Source organism: Lactuca sativa, chromosome 2, assembly GCF_002870075.4.
Source record: "Lactuca sativa cultivar Salinas chromosome 2, Lsat_Salinas_v11, whole genome shotgun sequence".
In the NCBI taxonomy this organism is placed as follows: domain Eukaryota; kingdom Viridiplantae; phylum Streptophyta; class Magnoliopsida; order Asterales; family Asteraceae; genus Lactuca; species Lactuca sativa.
Genome location: NC_056624.2, coordinates 199,493,673 through 199,515,936, shown reverse-complemented (window position 1 = coordinate 199,515,936; position 22,264 = coordinate 199,493,673). Strand labels below are relative to the sequence as shown.

Sequence of the window (22,264 nt, the reverse complement as noted above, 5' to 3'; positions counted from 1 at the left end):
GAACTTATAATTGAGAAGCTATGGCCTTCGGAAGTTTGGTGAATTTAGGGTTGACCAAGTACACGGGGCGTACACAAGTGTTCGTATGGCGTACTAGTGTAAAGGCCAGTATGCGGGGCATACATTAGTGTACGTTGGGCGTACTAAGGAAATGATCACGGACCCTTAAGGGGGTACGATGGGCGTACTCCTGCTAGACCCAAACCCTAATTTAGGGTCTCAGACCCTATTTAAGCTCCTTAACTCACCACAAAAACCTTATTATCTTCAGCCTCCATCTCTCTAAACCATCGAAACAAAACCCTAGCCCCATTTGAGTGGTTTTAGAGCTTTTGGTGGTATTTCATGCATTTTGGTGATCTTTGAAGAAGAATGGGCTTCTTGGAAAAGTGTGGGATTGCTTGGAGCTTTTAGATCCAGCCTTTGTGCACCTTGATCTATCTTCTAGAGGTATAAAGTTTCTTTCTTGATGACTTTAAGTGTTAGATCTAATTTAAGGAGTATTTTGGGTTCATTTTGGTCCTTAGAGTCATCCTTGTGAGTATGGGCTACTCCAAGAGCTTTGTATGTTGGATCTTGACATTTGGGAGGTCCCTTGTTCATAAAAATGTCATCTTGATGAGTATGGGCTACTCCAAGAGCTTTGTATGTTGGATCTTGACATTTGGGAGGTCCCTTGTTTATAAAAATGTCATCTTGATGAGTTATGTTGGACCATGTATGAGTTTGGGTGCTTATTGTGGTGTGTATTGAGGTTTTGGTCCCATTAAGCCATGAAAAGTGAGTAAAGTTGCCAACTTTACGTGTTAAGACATCTCATTAGGGTCATATCTGAGTTTGGAAGTCATTGTCTTAACCATTAAGAGCTTATTTTGGATTTTTGGGTACTCGATGAGTAAGTTGGGCGTACGTAAGTGTACACTCAGCGTAATGCTAATTTTATGCATAATGGACTTGTACTTTATGCTTTAAGGGTGTGTACGTGGGGCGTACCCCAGCAAGTTGATTTTGGGCCTTTTAAGCTTTACGCCTTGTTGGGCTATTGTACTTTTAACTTTGGGCCATAGATAGTTTGTGGGCTTTCTTAGTATTGGTCCCATGATGGTTTTGGGTCCCAATTAGGAAGTTGGGCCATATTGGGCTTTAGGTTGCCATTTAGAGATTTGGGTTTTTTGTGATAATGGGTTGGATCATGGTTTTAGGCCTAGTAAGAAAAGGGGTAAAATGGTATTTTACCCTTTAAGAAACTGGATTATGGATTGGGCCTCAGAGATTGAGTTATTGGGTTAATTATTAAGGTTGTATATATTGTTAATTAGTGCGAGGTTATCCGGCTCATCGACCCGAGCAGTTAGTGGATTATCAGTGGTTTGAGGTAAGTCTTCCTTCGCAGTAGTCGTGGGTCGAAGTCACCAAGGTCGCCCCACTATTTTATGTTATAGTGTGATGATTATCTTTGTGATATTTGTCAATTATGCCTGTATATGCTTGATGACTCTATGATTGTTGTTATGATATTATGTGGTAGTAGTAGAGGGTGAAATAGACCCAACATCTGGTTGAAATAGAACGAAGAGGCAGGCCAACACCCATATATGCTTGGCAGTATCCGATTAAAATAATCCGAAGGGGTAGGCCATCACTGAGATATGTCTGGCAGTATCCGGTTGAAATAGACCGAAGGGGTAGGCCGGCACCCAGATATGCTTGGCAGTATGTTTGTTTAGTGTGTGGTATTTTGGGGAACTCACTAAGCTTTGTGCTTATGGTTTTAATGTAACATCCATAAAATTTCAGTAAAATTTAAACTTTCCAAAACAATCCTTTTTTCTATAGAAGTGTTTACAAAACCGTTGTTTCCAAAACATTTATTTAAAACCGGAATCATTTACACATAGTTTTCAAAACATTCACATTATCAGAGTTTCCCATAAACCAGAAGTCCAAAACGCGAGGATGTGTATGGTCACGCCTTCGCCTTGCCAAAACGTCTAAAGCACCTGAAACAATAAACTGAAACTGTAAGCACAAAGCTTAGTGAGTTCCCCCAAAGTACCAACACACAAACAGTAGCGCATACATAAATAACAACACGCATACAGAGTCTTCAGCATGACTGGACCGCCTCACCGGGTCGTCAACCTATCTGGACCACTCTCAAAGCCTTCAGCATGTCTGGACCGCCTCGCCGAGCCTTCAGTCTATTCGGGCCGCCCTGGGTATGTTAGCATTCAGCACACAGCAGGCCCGCCTCAACCCAACCACACACACAAGCCATGTCGACATATAACAAATAAGCATACATAATGTACCGATATAAACATTACTGGGTTTGTTGACTGGCAGCACAAAGCAGTACAGTCTCAACCCAACTATACAACATTAACACTAGCTACTGGAGAACATATAACATGCAGATTTAACTGATCTCTAAGCATAATATCATCCTATCTACTAGGATACCGATCTAACAGGTCACCACAACATACAAAGCATACGATAAACCAAGATAACAATCCAAAAGGGTTGGCATTGGTGCCTTCGACCCTGTTAGTACAGTGAGGAAAACAGACCTCGCGCTGCTGAAACACGCAGACAATCCCTAACCATTGACTAACAGATCTCGAACCAACATCATCAAGACAACACCCCAACAATAGCTGATTCCATGAATAGTCTCTAACTGCAGATTCGCTAGCTAATAACAAAATGACAATCATCAACATCTAGTCATCGACTCAAATAATGAGTCCAAATCAGGGTAAATGTGCCATCCCCATTTTTCATGGCCAGAAAAAACCGATTTTGTTTATGTTTGGTTTGACATCCCCATCAGAGTAACATTTTAAATAAAAGTGTTGCGGAATTTGTTCCCAAAATAAAATATGATAAAGATTTATCAAAGCATTTCCAAAGAAATGTATTGCATTAAAACCCTCGGGATGTCATGTTCAATACATATCAAAAGCATAAACAGTACAATATAAGTCTTACTACATTTATGCATATCTATAGGCCTATATCCGTAATCTCTCATCCCAAAACATCATATCTATGCTCGTACGCCACTACCTGTAATACAAGAAACTGAGTGGGTCAGGATTGGGAGCCTGGTGAGCACATAGGGTGTTCAACCCACAATAAATAAGTTTATTATTTTCATCAACCAAACAAGCCCGATTACTCGTTCCCGTTATCCTCACTTTATGTCCCTAAACCATCTAACACAAGGGACCTAGCCTAAGGATTTTCATCGGAAACGCTAGCAATCGAGTTTGTTTGGTTGTGCAACCTGTTGGTGAGCACACAGTTCAAATAAACACCTACAGGTTGCGAGCTTGCTAGCGTTCCACTAGACTGTCTAGAATAGTTTGTGGTCGTCATCTATACTTCGCTAGATGACTGGATCATCAATAAAATCGAGGTCTCTCATTATTTTATTTTATCACACAACAACTAATACATCTACCCATGTTTTACCCAACATATTTTGTAGATATAAAATACATATACATTTTAAATCATTTAAAACATGTATAAAATCGTTCCTCCAGCATAGATAGCAAGTATACAGACAATATGTGTAAGTCCCTAAATTCGCCTGTGTATCAGTCAGATCCGTTTGATGGTGCGGAATCCCGATCAAACGGATGATGCAAAATAAAATAGAAGAGAAGAAGAAGAAGAATATGATGAATCTTGATTGAATTAATGATATGAATAAAATTCCTTACACAAGATTCACACACAAATAAAACTCCCGTTTCTCTTTGGCCGTAAACTCTCTAGTTCATCAATTTCATCAATCTTTACTCCTCACCCTAACACCTCTATTTATACAAGAATATGGGCCGGACACACAAATGGGTCGTAAATGAGTTTACGGCCGTAAGGTGTTTACGGCCGTAAACTCAGCCGTAAACTAGGCCATAAATTCGTAAACTATTACACAAAAATATAATTGCCCAGAAAAGTAAAGTATAAACCATATTTTGACCCAACAATCTCCCCCTTGGTTTATAGCTTTCTTTTCTTAATTGACCCAACAAGCTCCCCCTAAAAAGTAGCTGGCTCTTCTTGTCAATCTTCAATGAGAGCTTGGTTTCAGCTTTAACCTTCGATTTCTTCACAGCATCAAGATGAACATATGAATCTTCAATAATTGACTTCATCTTGAGCGGTTGGGTTTTTCTTCAGAATTTGGCATTAAACACACATTGGGTGAGGAGGCTTCTTGTACTGATTCTTGAAAGATGGCGCTTTCAGCTTGAGAATCTTCAGAGAGAACATCAGAGAGAACAAATCTTCTAGATCACTTCAACAAGTTCATAGATAGCAGCAGACTGATTGAGGAGGCTTCAATGCAATCCGTCACATATTCTTCAATTGCAGCTTCACCTTGCTTCTGGGGTTGAAGGATTGAATGTTGAAAGAATGATCTTCATTTCTTGCTCCTTCGAATGCGAATTCTTCGATGCACACGGACGAGGCTTTGGCTAAGAAATCTTCAACACAAACTCCATGAGTTTTATCTATACCTGAAATCACTATTCAAGACAAAAACAAAACTAAAAGAAAACTTAGCACACAAATTAAAACAGAAACAAAAATATTTTTGGATTTTTGATTTTTCTGAACAAGAAATAAAACAGAAATAACACTATTTTTGGATTTTTTATTTTATTTTATTTTTTTTTGATTTTTTTTTTGTTTTTTTTTAATTTTTAATTCTCCTCTAATATTTACATTAGAAGAAACTATGACAAATTTAAAAAAAATAAAATGATATCTAACTTTAAGAGAGATTTGGGATCAAAGTTTTTAGACAGCCTTTATCCACTTGTCGGTACCTTCCATATTCACATCTTTGTCTGGTCGATCGTCGGTATTGTTGTCCACTTAAACACGAAAATTTTGTGACTTATTTAGGATATACTATTTGATACACGACAAGGTGAACTTAAGTTCCTAAAAATTATATCTGATCCTAATTCCTTAGATACTATATCTTAAGGACCATTCATCTGATGACGACCAGGGATATTGTTGTCCACCTAAATTGAGCAGCGATATCTATAGACAATCTGTATGTGTTCAATTTTTAAGTGTACTAGAACGTGTTTCCCGCTTCCTGATATGCCCCAGCCATCAAGAACTTCCAGAGTACTCCTTACACCGGGTGAGCAGACAATCATTCAGAGAGAGAAGAGATACAGAATTCTATTGCTAACTACTTCAGAGGGGTTGAGAAGAAGAAGGTTGCATATGCTGTGTACCAGGTCAGATTAGAAGTCGCGCAAAGGAGACAACATATGGCTAACAGATGAGAAGTATTTCACACATATATTTCACACACATATATATCCTGCAGAGAAATAGAGTTGCATATGTTGTGTACCAGGTCGGATTAGAGGTCACGCAAAGGAGACAACATATGACTAACAGAAAGAAAGAAAGAAAACGATTTTCTACAGACCTAATTTATCGGAATTTACCAGTCGCCCCATCCAACCGGAATTAAGGACATAATCCGCACATCAAGGAAAAGTTAAGCCACAGTTCCAAGTACGGGTTCAATTAATGTGACGAGTAGATTCCCATATATATCTCCCTGCTCAACCTATCCGAGCGTCGTATTGTCAGGCTGAACGTATCTAACTAGGTCAAGATTTGTCAAGTCTATAAATTTCCTAAATTCAAATCTCCCTAGTCAAGTCCATTTAAAATTTTTCGTGTCTATCGACGCATCAAGTCAGAGCATAGACCCTTCAACTTCGGGTACGTTACGCAGACTCAGGTTGCCTGTTATCACTTGATAATATCACTTCCCAGAACATCTCCCTCAAGCACATTTCATAACCAACATTTTCTTTTTCTGATTTTCTAATGTTTTTGGATTTTTTTTTGGATTTTTTTTAAATTTTCTAATTTTTGTTTTGTTTTTATTTCTCCCCCTAAATTTGTGCATAGGAGAGAAACGAAAGTAAATGCGCAAACTTAAACTATCCTAAAACAAAAATTAGTCTTTAAAGTGAATCAGCTTCAGAAAAACTCAGGAGTATAGAGAAGAAAACGCAAACCGTAAGTCACCGATTGAATTTGCATCCAAAAGGTCTGAGAACAACACACGTAATCTCAGAACAGATCCGAAAATTCTTCATGTCGTTAAGCACTAACCCCATGTGATCCCTTCTTTTCTTCCTTTCCCGCAAAAGGACACATACTCTCAAACAAAGGTCTGAATGTTGTACAGTTGAGAGATGTCCCCAATCATATGCCAGGAGCAGCCATTACCAACAAACCGAAGTCTGATGATATGCCTCCATAGCTGCTCCGACACAAAGCGGGATCAGTTGGTCTTTGGAACCCAGTCCATTTTGAAACTGGGTCGACCTTTGTCATCCTTGCACGATACTCTCTCCCATGACATGTCCTGCTTATCACAAACAGAAGATGTAGAAACGTTAGAAGCATTAGGAGATTTGGGAGTTTGAGCCTTCGAAACCCATTTATAGTTGGGTTTAACCCATTTCTTTTTCGATCCGATGGGTGCCTTGGCACTTGATTTGGCACTTGAAGCCGATCTTCGAGATGACTTTGACTTAGTCGGTCTTGGTTTTGTTGGGGCATCTCTTGGATTGGACTTCTTGGTCGGCATTCCCTCTTCACCCTTGGGATTCGGATTCTTGGCCTTGGGAGTTGAATTCTTGGCCTTCTTGGCATTCCAGTCATCAATGTCTGAGTGTGACCTTGAGGGGTTTCTTTTGGAGTATCTCCCTCTTAGCGTGTTCTGCCATCCTTGTGCGTAGTAGGGAACATACGTGCGATTAGGACAATTTTTGGCAATGTGTCCAGGTGTTCCACAGTGAAAACATGTCCTTTTCTTCACTGGGGAGTTGTCTCTTCCTGCCCCTGGTGGCATATCCTTGCCTTGTCTCTTACTTTTCCCACACGCACAGTTGCAACAGGCACTCTGTTTAGCTTGAAATGGTGGCCTATATTTACCAATGGGAGGTTGATTAGAAGCAACAGATTCAGAGTTCAGGGGGTCGTTTGTTTGTTTAGAAGAACTCTCCTTGTTCTCATCCCCTGCTACTTTACCTGCACATGTAACAGAAGCATCAATATTTTCAACATTAATAACTCCTCCTGACACAAATCCAGCTGGTTTTCCGTATTTAAGATGTGCCTCCCTGTCAATTTCTTCTTGTTTCATAGGGATGGATGTGTAGTTATGATTGTAAGGAGGAGGTACACTATCATACCCTAGACCCTTGTGTTGATTCCTTTTAAACTGCATGCTTTGGTCTATCATATTTGCAACCACCTCACTTGAGAAATCATATTTTCTAACATCAAGTTTGGCAGTTTCAAACTTTCCTTTCAAAGATTCAACTTCAACCACTAGCTCAGCATTTTGTTTGACTACATAATCATAGTTTTCACATTTGTTACTGTAGTCTTCCTGAAGTTTCCTAAAGTCCTTGGTTTTAGCTTCTAATTCAGCCTTCAGGGGTTTCTGTCCTTTCCTGAGTTGATATCCTTCATATCTCAAGTCCTCAACTTCTCTTTTAAATACATCAATTTGTTCTCGAAGAAATTTAATCGTATCTTCACATGACTGAGAAGATGAAACTTCACTTGAATGAGAACATGACATTTCATTGACCGGAAGGTTTACAGAACTCTTTAAAGCGTCAAGCTCTTCAATTACTTCAACAATACTAAGACGATTGAGATCTTTTGTCTTCTTGATGATAGCCACGTTCATATCCCACGATTTCGGAAGTGAATTTAGCAACTTTTTGTTTATCTCGGACTTAGTCAAGAAGATCCCGGCTATATTCATCTCAGTAGTAAGTGTAGTAAATCGCTGCAACTGAGCTTCCAAGGTTTCTCCAGGGATAAAATCGAAAAAGTTGAAATTTTGTCTTAACATATCCTGACGACTTTCTTTCATGTTTTCAAACGCCTTGTAGACTTTAAAATCAATTAATTAAAAAAACAACTAGAAGCAAACGTCAAATTTAAAATGCCTCTTTTTTTTTTTTTTTTTTTAAGTCAACCTTAAAAGTCAAATTTTAAAAATTAAACTCAAAAGTCTAAACTTGAAAAGTCAAACCGAAAAGTTTAATTTGAAATTTTAAAGGTTAAACGAAAAAAGTCAAGTTTTAAAATCAAAGGTCAAACTTGAAAGTCAAAATCAAAATTTAAAATAAAAAGTCAAAAATAAAAACAATTTATTATTATTATTATTATTATTATTTATTAATTAATTTTTTTTTATATGAAAGAGGAATTTAAAATTAAACGAAATTGAGTTTTGGGGTAAAAAGGGTTAAAAATGTGAAATTGGTACCGAGAAAAACGGGTTATATTTTAATTTTCGGAGGAATGAAACAAGCAATCAGTTGGTCGACTTGGTTAAGTGGCTGCCTTGTGAACCAGAGGTCCCGGGTTCGAACCCCTGCAACCCCCAAAACCCTTTCGATTTTTAAGGCGCTAACGCGAGCTGCTGAGCTGAGCCCTCTTCTACCGAGCCGAGCTACCGAGCCGCGATTCACCAAGCCGAGATCCGTAAGCCGCCTAGTCGCAAGCCGCTGCCGAGCCGAGCTGAGCCGCAGACAAGCCGACCGCAAACCCTGAGCCGCAAGCTCGGAAACCCTAGCCGCAAACACCAATGCCGCCGCCAACAGTTTCCGGCCGTAAGCTCCGGCCGTAAACAGTTTCCGGTTACGTGAAAATCCGACTTTGAAGCTCCAAAACTCGATCAAAAACCTCTTTTTATGAAAAACACAAAGAACAAACCCCCCTTATTTTTGCGAGATCTATCCAAAAACGCAAAAATATTTCGAAAATAAGATCAAATAATGCCCCAAATAGAGTTTACGGCCCAAGAACTCGGTGTTTACGGCCGTAAGCTTGGACCGTAAACACAGAATATTCGATTCCAAACAAAATAAAACCTTTTTACTGATACAACTTGGCTCTGATACCAATTGTAAGTCCCTAAATTCGCCTGTGTATCAGTCAGATCCGTTTGATGGTGCGGAATCCCGATCAAACGGATGATGCAAAATAAAATAGAAGAGAAGAAGAAGAAGAATATGATGAATCTTGATTGAATTAATGATATGAATAAAATTCCTTACACAAGATTCACACACAAATAAAACTCCAGTTTCTCTCTGGCCGTAAACTCTCTAGTTCATCAATTTCATCAATCTTTACTCCTCACCCTAACACCTCTATTTATACAAGAATATGGGCCGGACACACAAATGGGTCGTAAATGAGTTTACGGCCGTAAGGTGTTTACGGCCGTAAACTAGACCATAAATTCGTAAATTATTACACAAAAATATAATTGCCCAGAAAAGTAAAGTATAAACCATATTTTGACCCAACAAAATATGCACACATAGCACGTAATTTATATAAAATACTTCATATCTATGTGTAAGATGAAAATAACTATGCACTCACCTGGTAAGGTGGTGATTCCGAACTCAAACAGTGCTTCGTTACTCTTAAAAAAATTCCTTCGATAAAACCTAGTATCATTACCACTGGGGTTTAGTCTAATATTCACCGAGACTAATTAATAGTCTAGTTATTATTATTATTATATCAGCGTTAAACAATACTCTTCACTCACTATGTACAGACAGGGGCCAGACATAAAATACCGGAGGGCACGACCATTTTGGCATATAACACTTCTGAAATCCAACAACCATATGTGGCCCTTTAAACCAAATTCCCCGTACCGCGAGTGGTTAAAAAGATATTATAACGACACTTATATAACTCAAAATAATAGCGCAGATAATTATTATAAGGTCCTAATAAGTGTAACGCCTGTTTATTTATTAATTTAATAAATAAAATAATGAATGAATAGTAGCCCTAAAATAAATAATTATGTATAAAAGGATGGCCTCGAAGAGCTAATTTTCATAATTTTAGAAGTTGGGGGTTAAAAGTGTAAGTTCTGGATTAGTTTTGTAAATATGTTTTGAAGGTAGGGGCTATATGGTAACTTCTGGGACTTCATCGAAGAGATTTTGCATATGTGTGTTGTTTACTATTTTAATGGAATAAGAAAATAGTTGTATGTATTCTGTTAGAATGAAAAAGGGTTAAGTTGTAGATTCTTTTTCATATTAAAATGTAAATACATGTGCATTCTATAAGAATATAAATATTACATAAAACATGTGTTGCTAGTAATTCTGACAGAATACATTTATACATGCTATAGTATGTTTTATGCATATACTATAAGTTGCTATTAAGTTCAAATTCTATAAGAATATTCAAAATCATTCTGGAAGAATAGTTTAATTTGTAAGAGTATTATTGTTGTGTTCTGATAAAATTGTAGTTAATTAGTTATATGTTTAATGTGCTGTTGTTACAAGTGTATCACTACAAAATATTTGGCAACGAATTTGTGATATAAATAGCTTGAAGACCTGATGGGAAAGGCTACTTGAAGAAAATCATTTTCATGCAATACAATTCTGACAGAATGCCAATCTCACAAAATGTCAATCTCATAAAATGTCAATCTCATAGAATGCTAGCATATTTTGAAGTAGCTTAGAGGTTAAAAACACACAAGTCATCAAGAAACGAAACAAGAAAGTGAATGAGGATTCTTTCAAGGATGCCGATATATTTTTTTTTTGCAAGAGATTTCAAAAATGAATATAGTTTATGTTCATAGTTCTATTCATTAAGAATGAATGTAATTACTTATTCTAAATTATTAAACTTCGTCTTCTATAAAATGTGTATTCATTAAAAATTATTGGTCTTGATAATATGTGTTTATAATATTATGTTCATAGTTGTATACCATTCTGACAAAATTACAGAATATCATTATAATAAAATAACATTCTGATATATGTTTACAAATTACGTTTGAAATTGAATTAATTAGAAAAAAAAAATCAGATTTTTTAAATTAGAATCATTAATTATCCCATAAATCTCGATTTTTCCTTTTCTAAATTTGTCTCAATTGACTAAAATGCCCTTATGCTGAAATTTATGTGATTATATGGTACATGTTACCCTATTGTATTATCATAGACCCTTAGATCATGACATTTGATTCTATTCCATCCGATGGTCCAGATCTGTGCATTCTGTCACACAATAGTTACTGAAAATAAAATAACCTAACCCTATATATATATATATATATATATATATATATATATATATATATATATATATATATATATATATATATATAAGGATAATGTATTCAAATTAAAAATATGATTAGAATTAAGGGATACAATTAGGAATAATATCTCATGTAATTAATGCACATTATTAACGAAAAAAGAAAATTACTAATATACTCTTATCAACTATTTTTGAATTAATCTGTCTAGAATGATTCATACATCCATATAATAGATGTGCATTTATATTTGAACCCTCTCTCTCTCTCTCTCTCTCTATATATATATATATATATATATATATATATATATATATATATATATATATATATACTAGGTGAATGTCCGCGCGTTGCGCAGAAGCATCTATATAACCGAAATCTTTACATGTTTTTTTTTTTTTTTTTTTTTTTTTTTTTTTTTTTTTTTTAACATAACAATAATGTTATTGTTAAATTTGATATAATAATTCTTATACTAAGGAGATATAATATATTGATTATTTTGAAGAGTAAATTACACGAATGGTCCCTATGGTTTGGGGTGATTTGCGCGCTTGGTCCTTAACTTATTTTTTTAACTCAGAAGGTCCTTACTATTTGTTTTTGTTACGTGTTTTGTCCCTACCGTTTGTTTTTGTTACGCGTTTGGTCTCTATCTTACCTAAAAAAACTATTATTTAAATAGGGAAAATTTGTGGGGTAGGTAAGGTAAGGTGAATGGGTGGGGTTGGGGTGTGTTTATTTAAATAAATTAGAAAATCAAGAGAAAAATAGTCTTTTTAGGTAAGACATGGACCAAGTGCATAACAAAAACAAATAATAGGGACATTCCAAGTTAAAAAAATAAGTCAGGGACCAAACACGCAAAATACTCTAAACCATATGGACCATTCATGTAATTTACTCTATTTTGAATTATATGATAATATATATATATATATATATATATATATATATATATATATATATATATATATATATATATATATATATATATATATTAAAACTGCATAATCTCAATCTTTTGAATGACCTCTACCCGCAGGTTACTTATCAATAAAATAAAATATAATATATAATTTAATGGTATTTGAAGTTATAGTTATTATTAATTAATTTTTTAAAGTTTATTTGGTGAACGTTTTAATTTCTATCATTGTAATTATTTAAAACATCAAACAAATTTTTTGATTTTAAAGATAACAATATAATCATTTATATAAAGTTATTTTTAACTATTGTTATTGTAAGTTATTTTAAGCTAATTATTTTAAAACTTTTAACGATTATAAAAATATTTTTAGGAAATATTTTAGTTAAATTGATATTACAATTTAGTTTTTGCATTTAGCACTATAATTTATCATTTTTAACTATGCACAAAATATTCTTTAGGGTTTTTGAGTGGAACTGAAATTTATATTGAAGTTGACCCTGTAATGTTATATTTAAATTAACAATTTAAGTATTTTATCCAATCTGTTTAAAAGTTGTAGCTTTAAATTGATAATGATTTACATACAACAATATATTAAATCTAATAAATTAAGTAGTGTTAAAAGTTAAAGACATAACTTTATAAGTAAAAGTAAAAATATTTTTTTTAATATTGAAATTTAGTTTATTTATGATTACACTTTAGATTTGATACTTATTTTACCTTATTAACCAACTTATAATCATTATTAGAAAGACACTACAATTTATCATTTTTAACTATTTACAAAATATTCTTTAGGTTGTTTAAGTTGAACTAAAATTTATATTTAAGTTGATTTTGTAAGGTTATATTTAAATTAACAATTTAAGTATTTTATACAAATTGTTCAAAAGTTGTAGTTTTAAAATGATAATGGTTTACATACAACAACATATTACACCTAATCAAATAAGTATAATATGTTAAAAGTTAAAAACATAAGTTTATAAGTAGAAGACAATATATTCTTTTAATATTGAAATTTAGTTTATATATGATTACACTTTAGGTTTTATATTTATTTAACCTTATTAACCAACTTATAATCATTATTAGAAAAAAATTGAAAAGTCATGGGAGTTTCAAATGAATGAGGTGAAAGGAAAAATGAATGAGAGTTTCAAATGAATGTGGTGAAATAAAAAATGCTACCTTTATAAGTATACTAGGTGAATCCTCGCGCATTGCGCAGTGAAATAATTATGTAGTTTAATATGGATGTATATATTATGGTAAAAAGAATAGTTAACATTATTTTTAAGCCTATGGTCAATTAAGAAGTTATGATTTTAAAAGAAATAAGATCTTAACATAATGTAATTAATTGATATGGTTTAATCTATTGTGAATAAGCCATACATAAAGGTTGTATGTGATTAAATATCATGTATATTTTTTGATTTAGAGATAATTTATAATAATAAATAACGAAAAATTTACTATTAGTTTAAAATTTTAAATGTAATTTTTATGTACACATTACTACCTAATGTAATTAATGGATAGTTGATTAAATATGAATTCTCATTTGTGGTCGATGTTGAACCTCATAAAAATACATATTTAATGACTTTTGTCAGTTTTACTCTTGAATAGAAAGATAGGTATTTTAAGTAAATATGAAAAATCTCATTCTCAATCTATTTAAAGATAGCGACATATTTTAAGTTAATATAAGAAAATCATATTCTAAAACTAATGAAAAAGCAAAATCCAAGCCAAAAATTTGAACTATAAGAAACTTGATTCCAATTACCAAGTGCTTAATAGAAGATAATATCATTCAATAAACATCATAAAATATTACGTTATATTTAAATTATGGACATCATTTTTGTAAGAGTCATTCAAAATATACGAAACTATAGTGCCTAATACAACAACGTAGTAACCAAACGACCCTAACGTATTTTAAATGAAATATAATTATAATATATTATCTATGTAACTAAATTTTTGCACAACATGTGAGATTCGTCAAATATATGAGATTCGTCTAATATTATATTATAGTAAAAACATTATATTTGAAAAACCACTTTGAGTTATATTGTAGTTTATAACATCAAATTTGTGAGGAGCTGTATTTGACACATAATAACACTTTGTAGGGTCTATATGAAACTTTACATGTATTGAATCACTTATTTTTAAAAAAAATTATTGAAACGTGAAACGTAGGTGGGTAGTCAAACCTACAACGTCAAACCTACAACACATTCTTTCCAACCTACCCTTCAAATACCATATACTCCCCACCGTCGCTCTTCCAATTTCATGAAACTTTTCACTGCCCTTCAATAATATATTCTCTCCAAAGTTGTATGGTTGTAGGCCTAAGAACCCTAAAAAGAATCTTGAGATGACTGCAATAAGGTATGGTTACGGATAATTGAAATCGTTGAATAAGATCCAGATACGGGTGGAGGGGGGGGGGGGGGGGTTTAAATGCATGAGGTTTTAGCAAATTATTGTGGAGTGGCTTAAATTTTTAATGTGATTATCATTATCCCATATGAATTATCATTGATTATGTATGATTAATTATTTAGAAGGTGAAAATGTGTGGCGTTTCAAATGCACAACAATCAAAAGAAAATGCAAGCTTTATAAGTATAGAAGATAATGATAATGATAATGATGATAATGATAATGAAATGATATATATATATATATATATATATATATATATATATATATATATATATATATATATATATATATAGGGTTAGGTTATTTTGTTTTCATTATCTATTGTGTGCATGTATGATTGATTCCGGACCAAATCATTTTAGTTATTTTAAGAAAGTAATTAATGCATATTACATGTTGAAGATATATAATGAGTATTAATTACATCTTCAGCATTTAATATGCATTAATTAGTTTTTTAAAATAACTAAAATGATTGGTCCAGAATCAATCATACATGCACACAATAGATAGTGAAAACATTTGAACCTAACTCTCTCTCTCTCTCTCTCTATATATATATATATATATATATATATATATATATATATATATATATATATATATATATATATATAAAACCTATAATGTAGGTATAAAGGGTTTACATGAACCACTATATTCTTGATTTTTGTTTTCAATTTTAACATCTAAAAAAAATATTATCAAAAGGTAATAAACTATTTTAAATGTTCAAAAAACATCATGCTTACTTCCGATAATTATATAACATGTTTAACATGTCAATGTTTTGGTAACATACTATTTAAATTATTCAAAAACCACATGTGAGCTATAAAAATGTTATGAAAATGTGACAAAAATTTTAAGTCATTAAAAATACCATTGTGATCTCTTATATCTAGTTTAATAGGTTAAGTTTTTCAAATATAAAACTTGTGTTCAAAACTATCCCAAACCTGGATATAACCTCGTAAGTGTCTATCAATTAAGTATTAATTTGAGTGTCATTTAATTGGTTTTTATTTATTTATTATTATTTTTTATATTAATTTGAGTGTGACGATTTATTTATTTATTTATTTTTTTAATTTGCAAAGGGAAAGTTTAACAAATGCTCCTTGTAAAAAAAAGGGTATGTTAACTTTTTCACAAAAACTTAACCAATAACGTTAAAAAACCAAAGTTAAGGGACCATTTGTACCAGAAAAGTTTCATCAAAATATTTGTAAAGGATATTTTAAAAACATAAGAACCATTGGAGAATTTAGTCAAACAAACATAAAATATTGTTTGTTTGTTAATAAATATAAGCGAAAACATTTTAACAAACGGTTCACTTTTTATTTATTTGTCGAACGTTTTATTTTTTTTATAGCTCTAAATGTATATGAAATTTTAAAAATTCATATTTTAATAAAAGAATAAGTTTATTCTCCTTTTATTATGTGTTATCTTATTAGATGTCTTAATTAATATCATGCCGTTTCTCAATTTTTTAAATATCAATTTCAAAAATTTTAAATTTTCTTAACTATTTACGTTAAATTCAATAACATTAATACTGATTATAAGATGATATAGTTTCACATATTTATTTAAATTAATGATTATAATTTTATATTATTAAATAATTAATATTTTAATTAAAATAATTGATTAATAGTTTTATATATTTAATATGAAAATTTAATTAATTTTATAAATATAATTCTTACATATTATAAACATATTATAAACTAGTCTTTTTAATAATTTTAAATTAACTTAACGCTTCACTTAAATAACTACGAACTACAGGGACCATTTATGTAACATGAAAGTACGCTATAACGCACCATAGTGGGCTTATCCTAAGGTTTGCAAGATCCAACGGCTCCCACCTCTTCCCCTTCCTCTCTCTTCCATCCACCGCCATATACACCTTTTTGTTTTCCCGCCCAAGGCCTTTCCCCGCCCGATTCTTCAGTTTTCACGACCCCATCTCTCTGTCCCTATTTCTCTCCGATCTTCGTTCTTGAAACCCGAGAGGTACGCGCATTAAATTTTCTATCAGAAATCCAGAGCTCGTATAAACATCGCCAAGACTCGGAATTTCGCTAAGAATCCACCGGTTTTGATAACACCCAGGTTTATCTTTTCAAGAATCTTATTATGTCTTTTAAAATTCCAGTTTTCGTGTTTATTTAGACATATAGTCATAATTCTGAGTTGGGTTGTGGAAGATTTTATTGTGGGTGTTCTGTGGTTGGATGCTCTGAGTACTTAAAAAAAGTATTTGTGTCGTCGTGGGTGGGGAGGAGGAGGTATACTAGGGACAGATTTCCAGGGCTAGTGCTAGCGAAGGCTTACTAATTTTTGAAGGGTAGCCATGGGATCAGCTGGGATGAAGAGGAGTGCTAGGGTTTCCGGCGATACGATTTTAAGGTCAGGGAGACGATTAGTTTCTAAGCGCATAAGGTTAACGTCCATGGCTATTGTAGATACCCAAGAAAACAAGGTTGAGCTTATCGATCATGAAAAACATGAAAGAGAAATCAAGTTGGGTGAATCCAAGAAACACATAAATGGTACTTATCAGGTTAAGGGAACTGATCACGAAGAACCAAGAGAAATCAAAGAGAATGGACATAGAACCGATGAACAAGACGATGAGATCAAATTGGGGGAATCAAAGAAAACGAGTTTGGTTGATGATAATCTTGATGGGGGTGATAAAGTGAGTCGCACTAAGCAATTTGGAGCTGTTTATACCAGGAAACGAAAGAGGACAATACCCGGTGACTCAAGTTTAAAAAACAATAGTTTGGAGGAAAAGTGTGGTTCGGATAAGATGTTTAAAAATAAGTACTTTAAAAAGAGGGTTAGAACTAATTTAGTATCTGGGATTTTCAATTCAAATTTAGGTTTTAATGGGAAAGATGTTTTATCCAAAGGGCCTGTTATTTTCTTTGGCACTTGTAGTGACAGAAGTAATGGGTTTTCTTGTTCTGTTAGTTCAGTTTTAAGATACATGAGGAAGGTCAAAGTGTTCTCATGGAGACAGTTTTCTTCTTTCTTGTTATCAGAGCTCACCCTTAGTATTTACTCATCCATTGGCATTCGGTCTTCTCAGGTATGTTATGCTATATATATTTTCATGTTTAAGTCAATGATCTATCATATTCTATATCTGTTTTTTGGATTGATGTTATGTTTGGACTACACTCTTGATAATTGCCAAGATTCTAAATATTTTTCGTGTGATTGATGGAAATATTCTCAAAAGGCAAGAAATTTATTTCTGCATAATATCTTATCTGTCTCATTTTCTGCTATCTTTCAGGACACTACCTGCAGAATGGGCCATGGATTCTTAAAAGTGTTTGGCTCAGTTCTTTCTATACCACTCTTTACTGTCGACTTCATTTCACTTCCATTCTGCTTCTTGTATATGCATTCAAGCTTACTTTTGAAATTTGCATTCCTATCCTATGCATTGATCTCACATCCAGTTGTTGAAAATGCTATGGATGATGATATCAAAGTGCCATCTGTTGTCACTGAACTCCACCATTTTAGTAAATATATGTTAGTCACAAAGCCTAGATCTTCCAGAAAAAGGGTACCAAGGGTATCACTTTTTAAAAAATGGCAAACCCATGTAGATAATAATATAGTGCCAGTGCCTGGTGTTAGGGAAGTAGCAGGATATGAACAGGAGGAATATGTACCCTTTAGGCTACCGGATATTTATATTAGTTCAAAAAGTGATGAAGTTTCTAGAACTTTGCAAAAGAGTTATCCGATTTATGATATGGAGTCTGCTGATGAGGAGTGGTTAAAGAAGTTTAATAAAGAGCAGTTTGGGGCTAATGATTGTGTTTTGGAAGATACTTTTGAGAAAGTAATTGATGCTTTTGAGAGAGGAAGTTATTGTAGTTCAATTGATTATTCTAATGCCACATCAGCGATTAATCGGTGTGTAGGGTTGGCATCAAAGGATGTTTTAGAGGCTTTGTATAGGTATTGGATGACTAAGCGGAAGAAGAAACGTTCGCCTCTAGTTAGAGTTTTTCAGGTGAAATGCAATTTAAAAAGGATTAATTGCATAAAAGCTGCAACATTTTTACTTTTTTTTTTCCGGATAAAACTTTTTTTTTGTTTACATTCTAAACTAAAAAACTGTCCCCAACTTTTCGGTTTTGCTTTTTTACCTGGTTTACTAATTTCCATCTGCTAAAAAGTGATCTAAATGTTGTGTTTTTATGGTTGTTTGCATAAAAGACAATATTTGACCATTTTTTTTTGGAAGAAAAAACCTAATATCTTTTTTTTACCGGATGGAAACTTGTAAATCCGGTAAAAAGGTAAAAACGAAAAGTTAGGTTAGTCTTTTGGTTTATAGATTGTAAAACTTTCTCTTAGGACTTATCAGAAAAATGGTAAAAAATGTGTCTTTTATGCAACTAACCATTTTGAAAAAATGTGTGTATATACAAAATATAAAATTTGGGATTTTTTTAACATGAGGACTTTGATGGCAGTGTTACCCGCGTAAAAGAGTTAGAAAACATGCTACAAATATTGTTCTTCGCAAAAAACGGTCACTTAGAAGACGGAAGAGCCAACTTCATGCAGGAAAACATGTTGGTTTCTTGAAAGGTGAGTATCTTCTTCGGACATTCTTTAAGTAAAACAGAAGCATTCATTTATAATCCAACAGATGCCATTGTACAAATTGTTAAATGCTTGATTTTGATATCTGAACAGCGATGCTGATGATGAATGAACAAAAAACACTGGAAGAGGCTGCAAACGCGTATATGAAAGTGCATGAAACGCAAGAAGATGTAAGGAGGTCAGAAATGGCAGCCATTGTTAAACGACAAGAAGCTCAAGCTCTTATGGAGACTGCTGACTTGGCAACTTACAGAGCGACCATGGCACTTAGAATTGCAGAAGCTCGAGCAGCAACCACTGGGTTTTCTTTGTGAGCGAGCCAATAGATCCTTCTTTTTTCCCAGTAAATAGAGGGAAGTATATTGTTGTAGAGCGTATTATTTTGTGTAATGCTATGTTTTTTGATGATAAAACCACACAACAGGTTTTAGTTTCTGCCAAAATATGGAAAAAATAAATAAGATGCAGGTTTTATGAAGGGTGCATAAACAGGATAGTTTTGGAAGCTGGGAATTTTTTTTGTTATGTTGAAGAACTAAATAATTGTGTTTTGTTTTTTGGTTTACATTGAAGTCTAAAATTATTTTTAAAATTTGCATTAGGTTAATATGCAGGTCTCTCTCAAGTTCTTAGGGTGCATGGAGTTGTTCTTAGAGTGTATGCGGTTGAAGGGAAGTATTGCCGGTGAGCGGTACCAGAAAAACCGTGGATGTGGCTTCCCCGTCCCCAAGAGCCCACCATCTCTCTCTCTCAAAAGTTATATTTATATTTTATATTTTTTTCTTTTCCATTTCCCTCTCTTTCTCCCAAAGTTATATACTCCTTCCGTCCCAATATTATTGTCTACAGACAAAAAACATACAGATTAATAAAAGCATTAATTACCACTAACTTTATATAATAAAATGATATTTTTGTTCTTACTTTGTATTTAATGTTCCATTAAATGCTTAGTTGATTAAGTAATAATGAGGGAGTATTTTGGTAAAAATATTATTTATTTTTAAAAGTGGACTATTATTTTGGGGCAAACCAAAAAGAAAATATGGACTATAATTTCGGGACAGAGGGAGTTTAATATTATTGGAGTTAATTAAAAAAAAATAAAATACAAACGTCTAAATAGTTAAAAACTTTGGATTTATAAGAAAATAAAAAAAATAATAAATTATTAAAAATGATTTTTTTAAAATTTAAATAAATAAACAAAATAAACTAAAAAGTTTTAATTTAGGATTATAAAATAAAAAGGTAAGTACATTAATTAAATTGATATTTATTTATTACTATATTTATTGTAATTATTACATTAAAGTATTATGTGAAATTTATTAAAATAGAAAAACCCATTAAATGATATGTGGAAAACAAATAAATTCAAAATAATTACAAAATGACATTTGATAAATTGAATGAGAGTGTAATATGTGACAAAAAAACCTTTATTTATTAGAGTACTAGGTCTAAGACCCATATGTTACATGAGTTAAATAAAAAAAATTAAATATAAAAGTCTAAATACTTAAAAAATTTGGATTTATAAAAAATAAGAAAAATAATCAATTATTAAAATTGATTTTTTTATCTTTTAAATCTAAATAAATAAATAAAATAAACTAAAAAGTTTTAATTTGAGAATTTTGAAATAAGAAGATAACTCCATTAATAAAATTGATATTCATTTATTACTATATTTATTATAATTATTACATTAAAGTATTATGTGAAACTTATTAAAATAGAAAAACTCATAAAATGACATGTGGAAAAAAGTTAATTCAAAATAACCATAAAATGACATTTAGCAAATTGAATGAAAATGTAACATTTGGCAAAAAAAAAAAAACTTTCATTTATTAGAGTACTAGTTTATAACCCGTGGAAACCACGGTTATAAAATTAATTAAATTTTTATAGTAAAAATTTAGAATTATTAATCAATTATTTTAACTAAATTATTAATTAAGAGATATTTTTATTAGTTATGTGAAATTATAATCGTTGATTTAAATAAATATCTAAAATTAATTTTTAATATATGTTAGACATTTTTTATTTGTGAATTAACGAAAAGAATAATATAAAATTGAAAATTTAAATTTAAATTTAAAATAGAGAATAAATATATTGACAAAAAACATCACATTAATGAGGATGTCTAATACATTTAAAATGGAGAATTAATAGATTGACAAGTGGTAACATATTAATTAAGATGTCTAGTATGATGACACATGGCAAAAGAACTACTCTTTTATTAGTATATATATATATATATATATATATATATATATATATATATATATATATATATATATATATATATATATATACTAGTTGTGAAACCCGTATATTATACGAGTTAATTAAAACATAATGTTAAACAGGAGAGATTAAATGAAAAGTTTATTTGAATTTGAAATATGAAATAAGTGAAAATTATGAAAAAAAAAACATGCAAAAAATAAATTAATTAAAATTATGTGTTTAATTGTTAGACCCGTGTACTAAACGATTTATTATAATAAAATGTTAAATACAAATGTTTAAAGTGTAAATTTATTTGAAATTGAAATTGAAATTTGAAATTAATAGTTATTATAGTAGGTTTAATTTATGGAAACTAAATTAATGATATAGTGGAAATGAATAATGAAGTAATTGACAAGTGGAAAATAAATATATTTCAAAATTATGACAAAATGACATGTGGCCAAATAAATGAGAGAATATATATATATATATATATATATATATATATACATACATATATATATATATATATATATATATATATATATATATATATATATATATATATATATAGAGAGAGAGAGAGAGAGAGAGAGAGTTATGTTCAAATAAAACATTTACTAATTTGAGAACGAATGAGAACAAATATTGACCACTAATTAATCCTTATTTATTGGGTATGTAAACGTCTCACACACTCTTTCTTTCTCAAACACACTCTATTACTCTCT

General features: G+C 31.8%; 1 protein-coding gene across 1 annotated transcript; it reads left to right on the top strand.

Annotated features, from left to right (window-relative positions):
* Positions 1–16,499: 16,499 nt before the first annotated feature.
* On the top strand, positions 16,500–19,758 carry LOC111915023 (uncharacterized). Its single transcript, XM_023910727.3, has 4 exons — positions 16,500–17,733; positions 17,944–18,678; positions 19,145–19,262; positions 19,371–19,758. Exons 1-4 carry the CDS (start codon positions 16,990–16,992, stop codon positions 19,592–19,594), a joined length of 1,821 nt encoding a protein of 606 aa, XP_023766495.1. The 5' UTR covers positions 16,500–16,989; the 3' UTR covers positions 19,595–19,758.
* The last annotated feature ends 2,506 nt before the right edge of the window (positions 19,759–22,264 follow it).

Coding starts and splice junctions, on each gene's coding strand:
- LOC111915023 (XM_023910727.3), top strand. CDS start 16,990: ATGGGATCAGCTGGGATGAAGAGGAGTGCTAGGGTTTCCGGCGATACG. Junction 18,679..19,144: donor CTCTAGTTAGAGTTTTTCAG/GTGAAATGCAAT, acceptor CTTTGATGGCAG/TGTTACCCGCGTAAAAGAGT. Junction 19,263..19,370: donor ACATGTTGGTTTCTTGAAAG/GTGAGTATCTTC, acceptor ATATCTGAACAG/CGATGCTGATGATGAATGAA.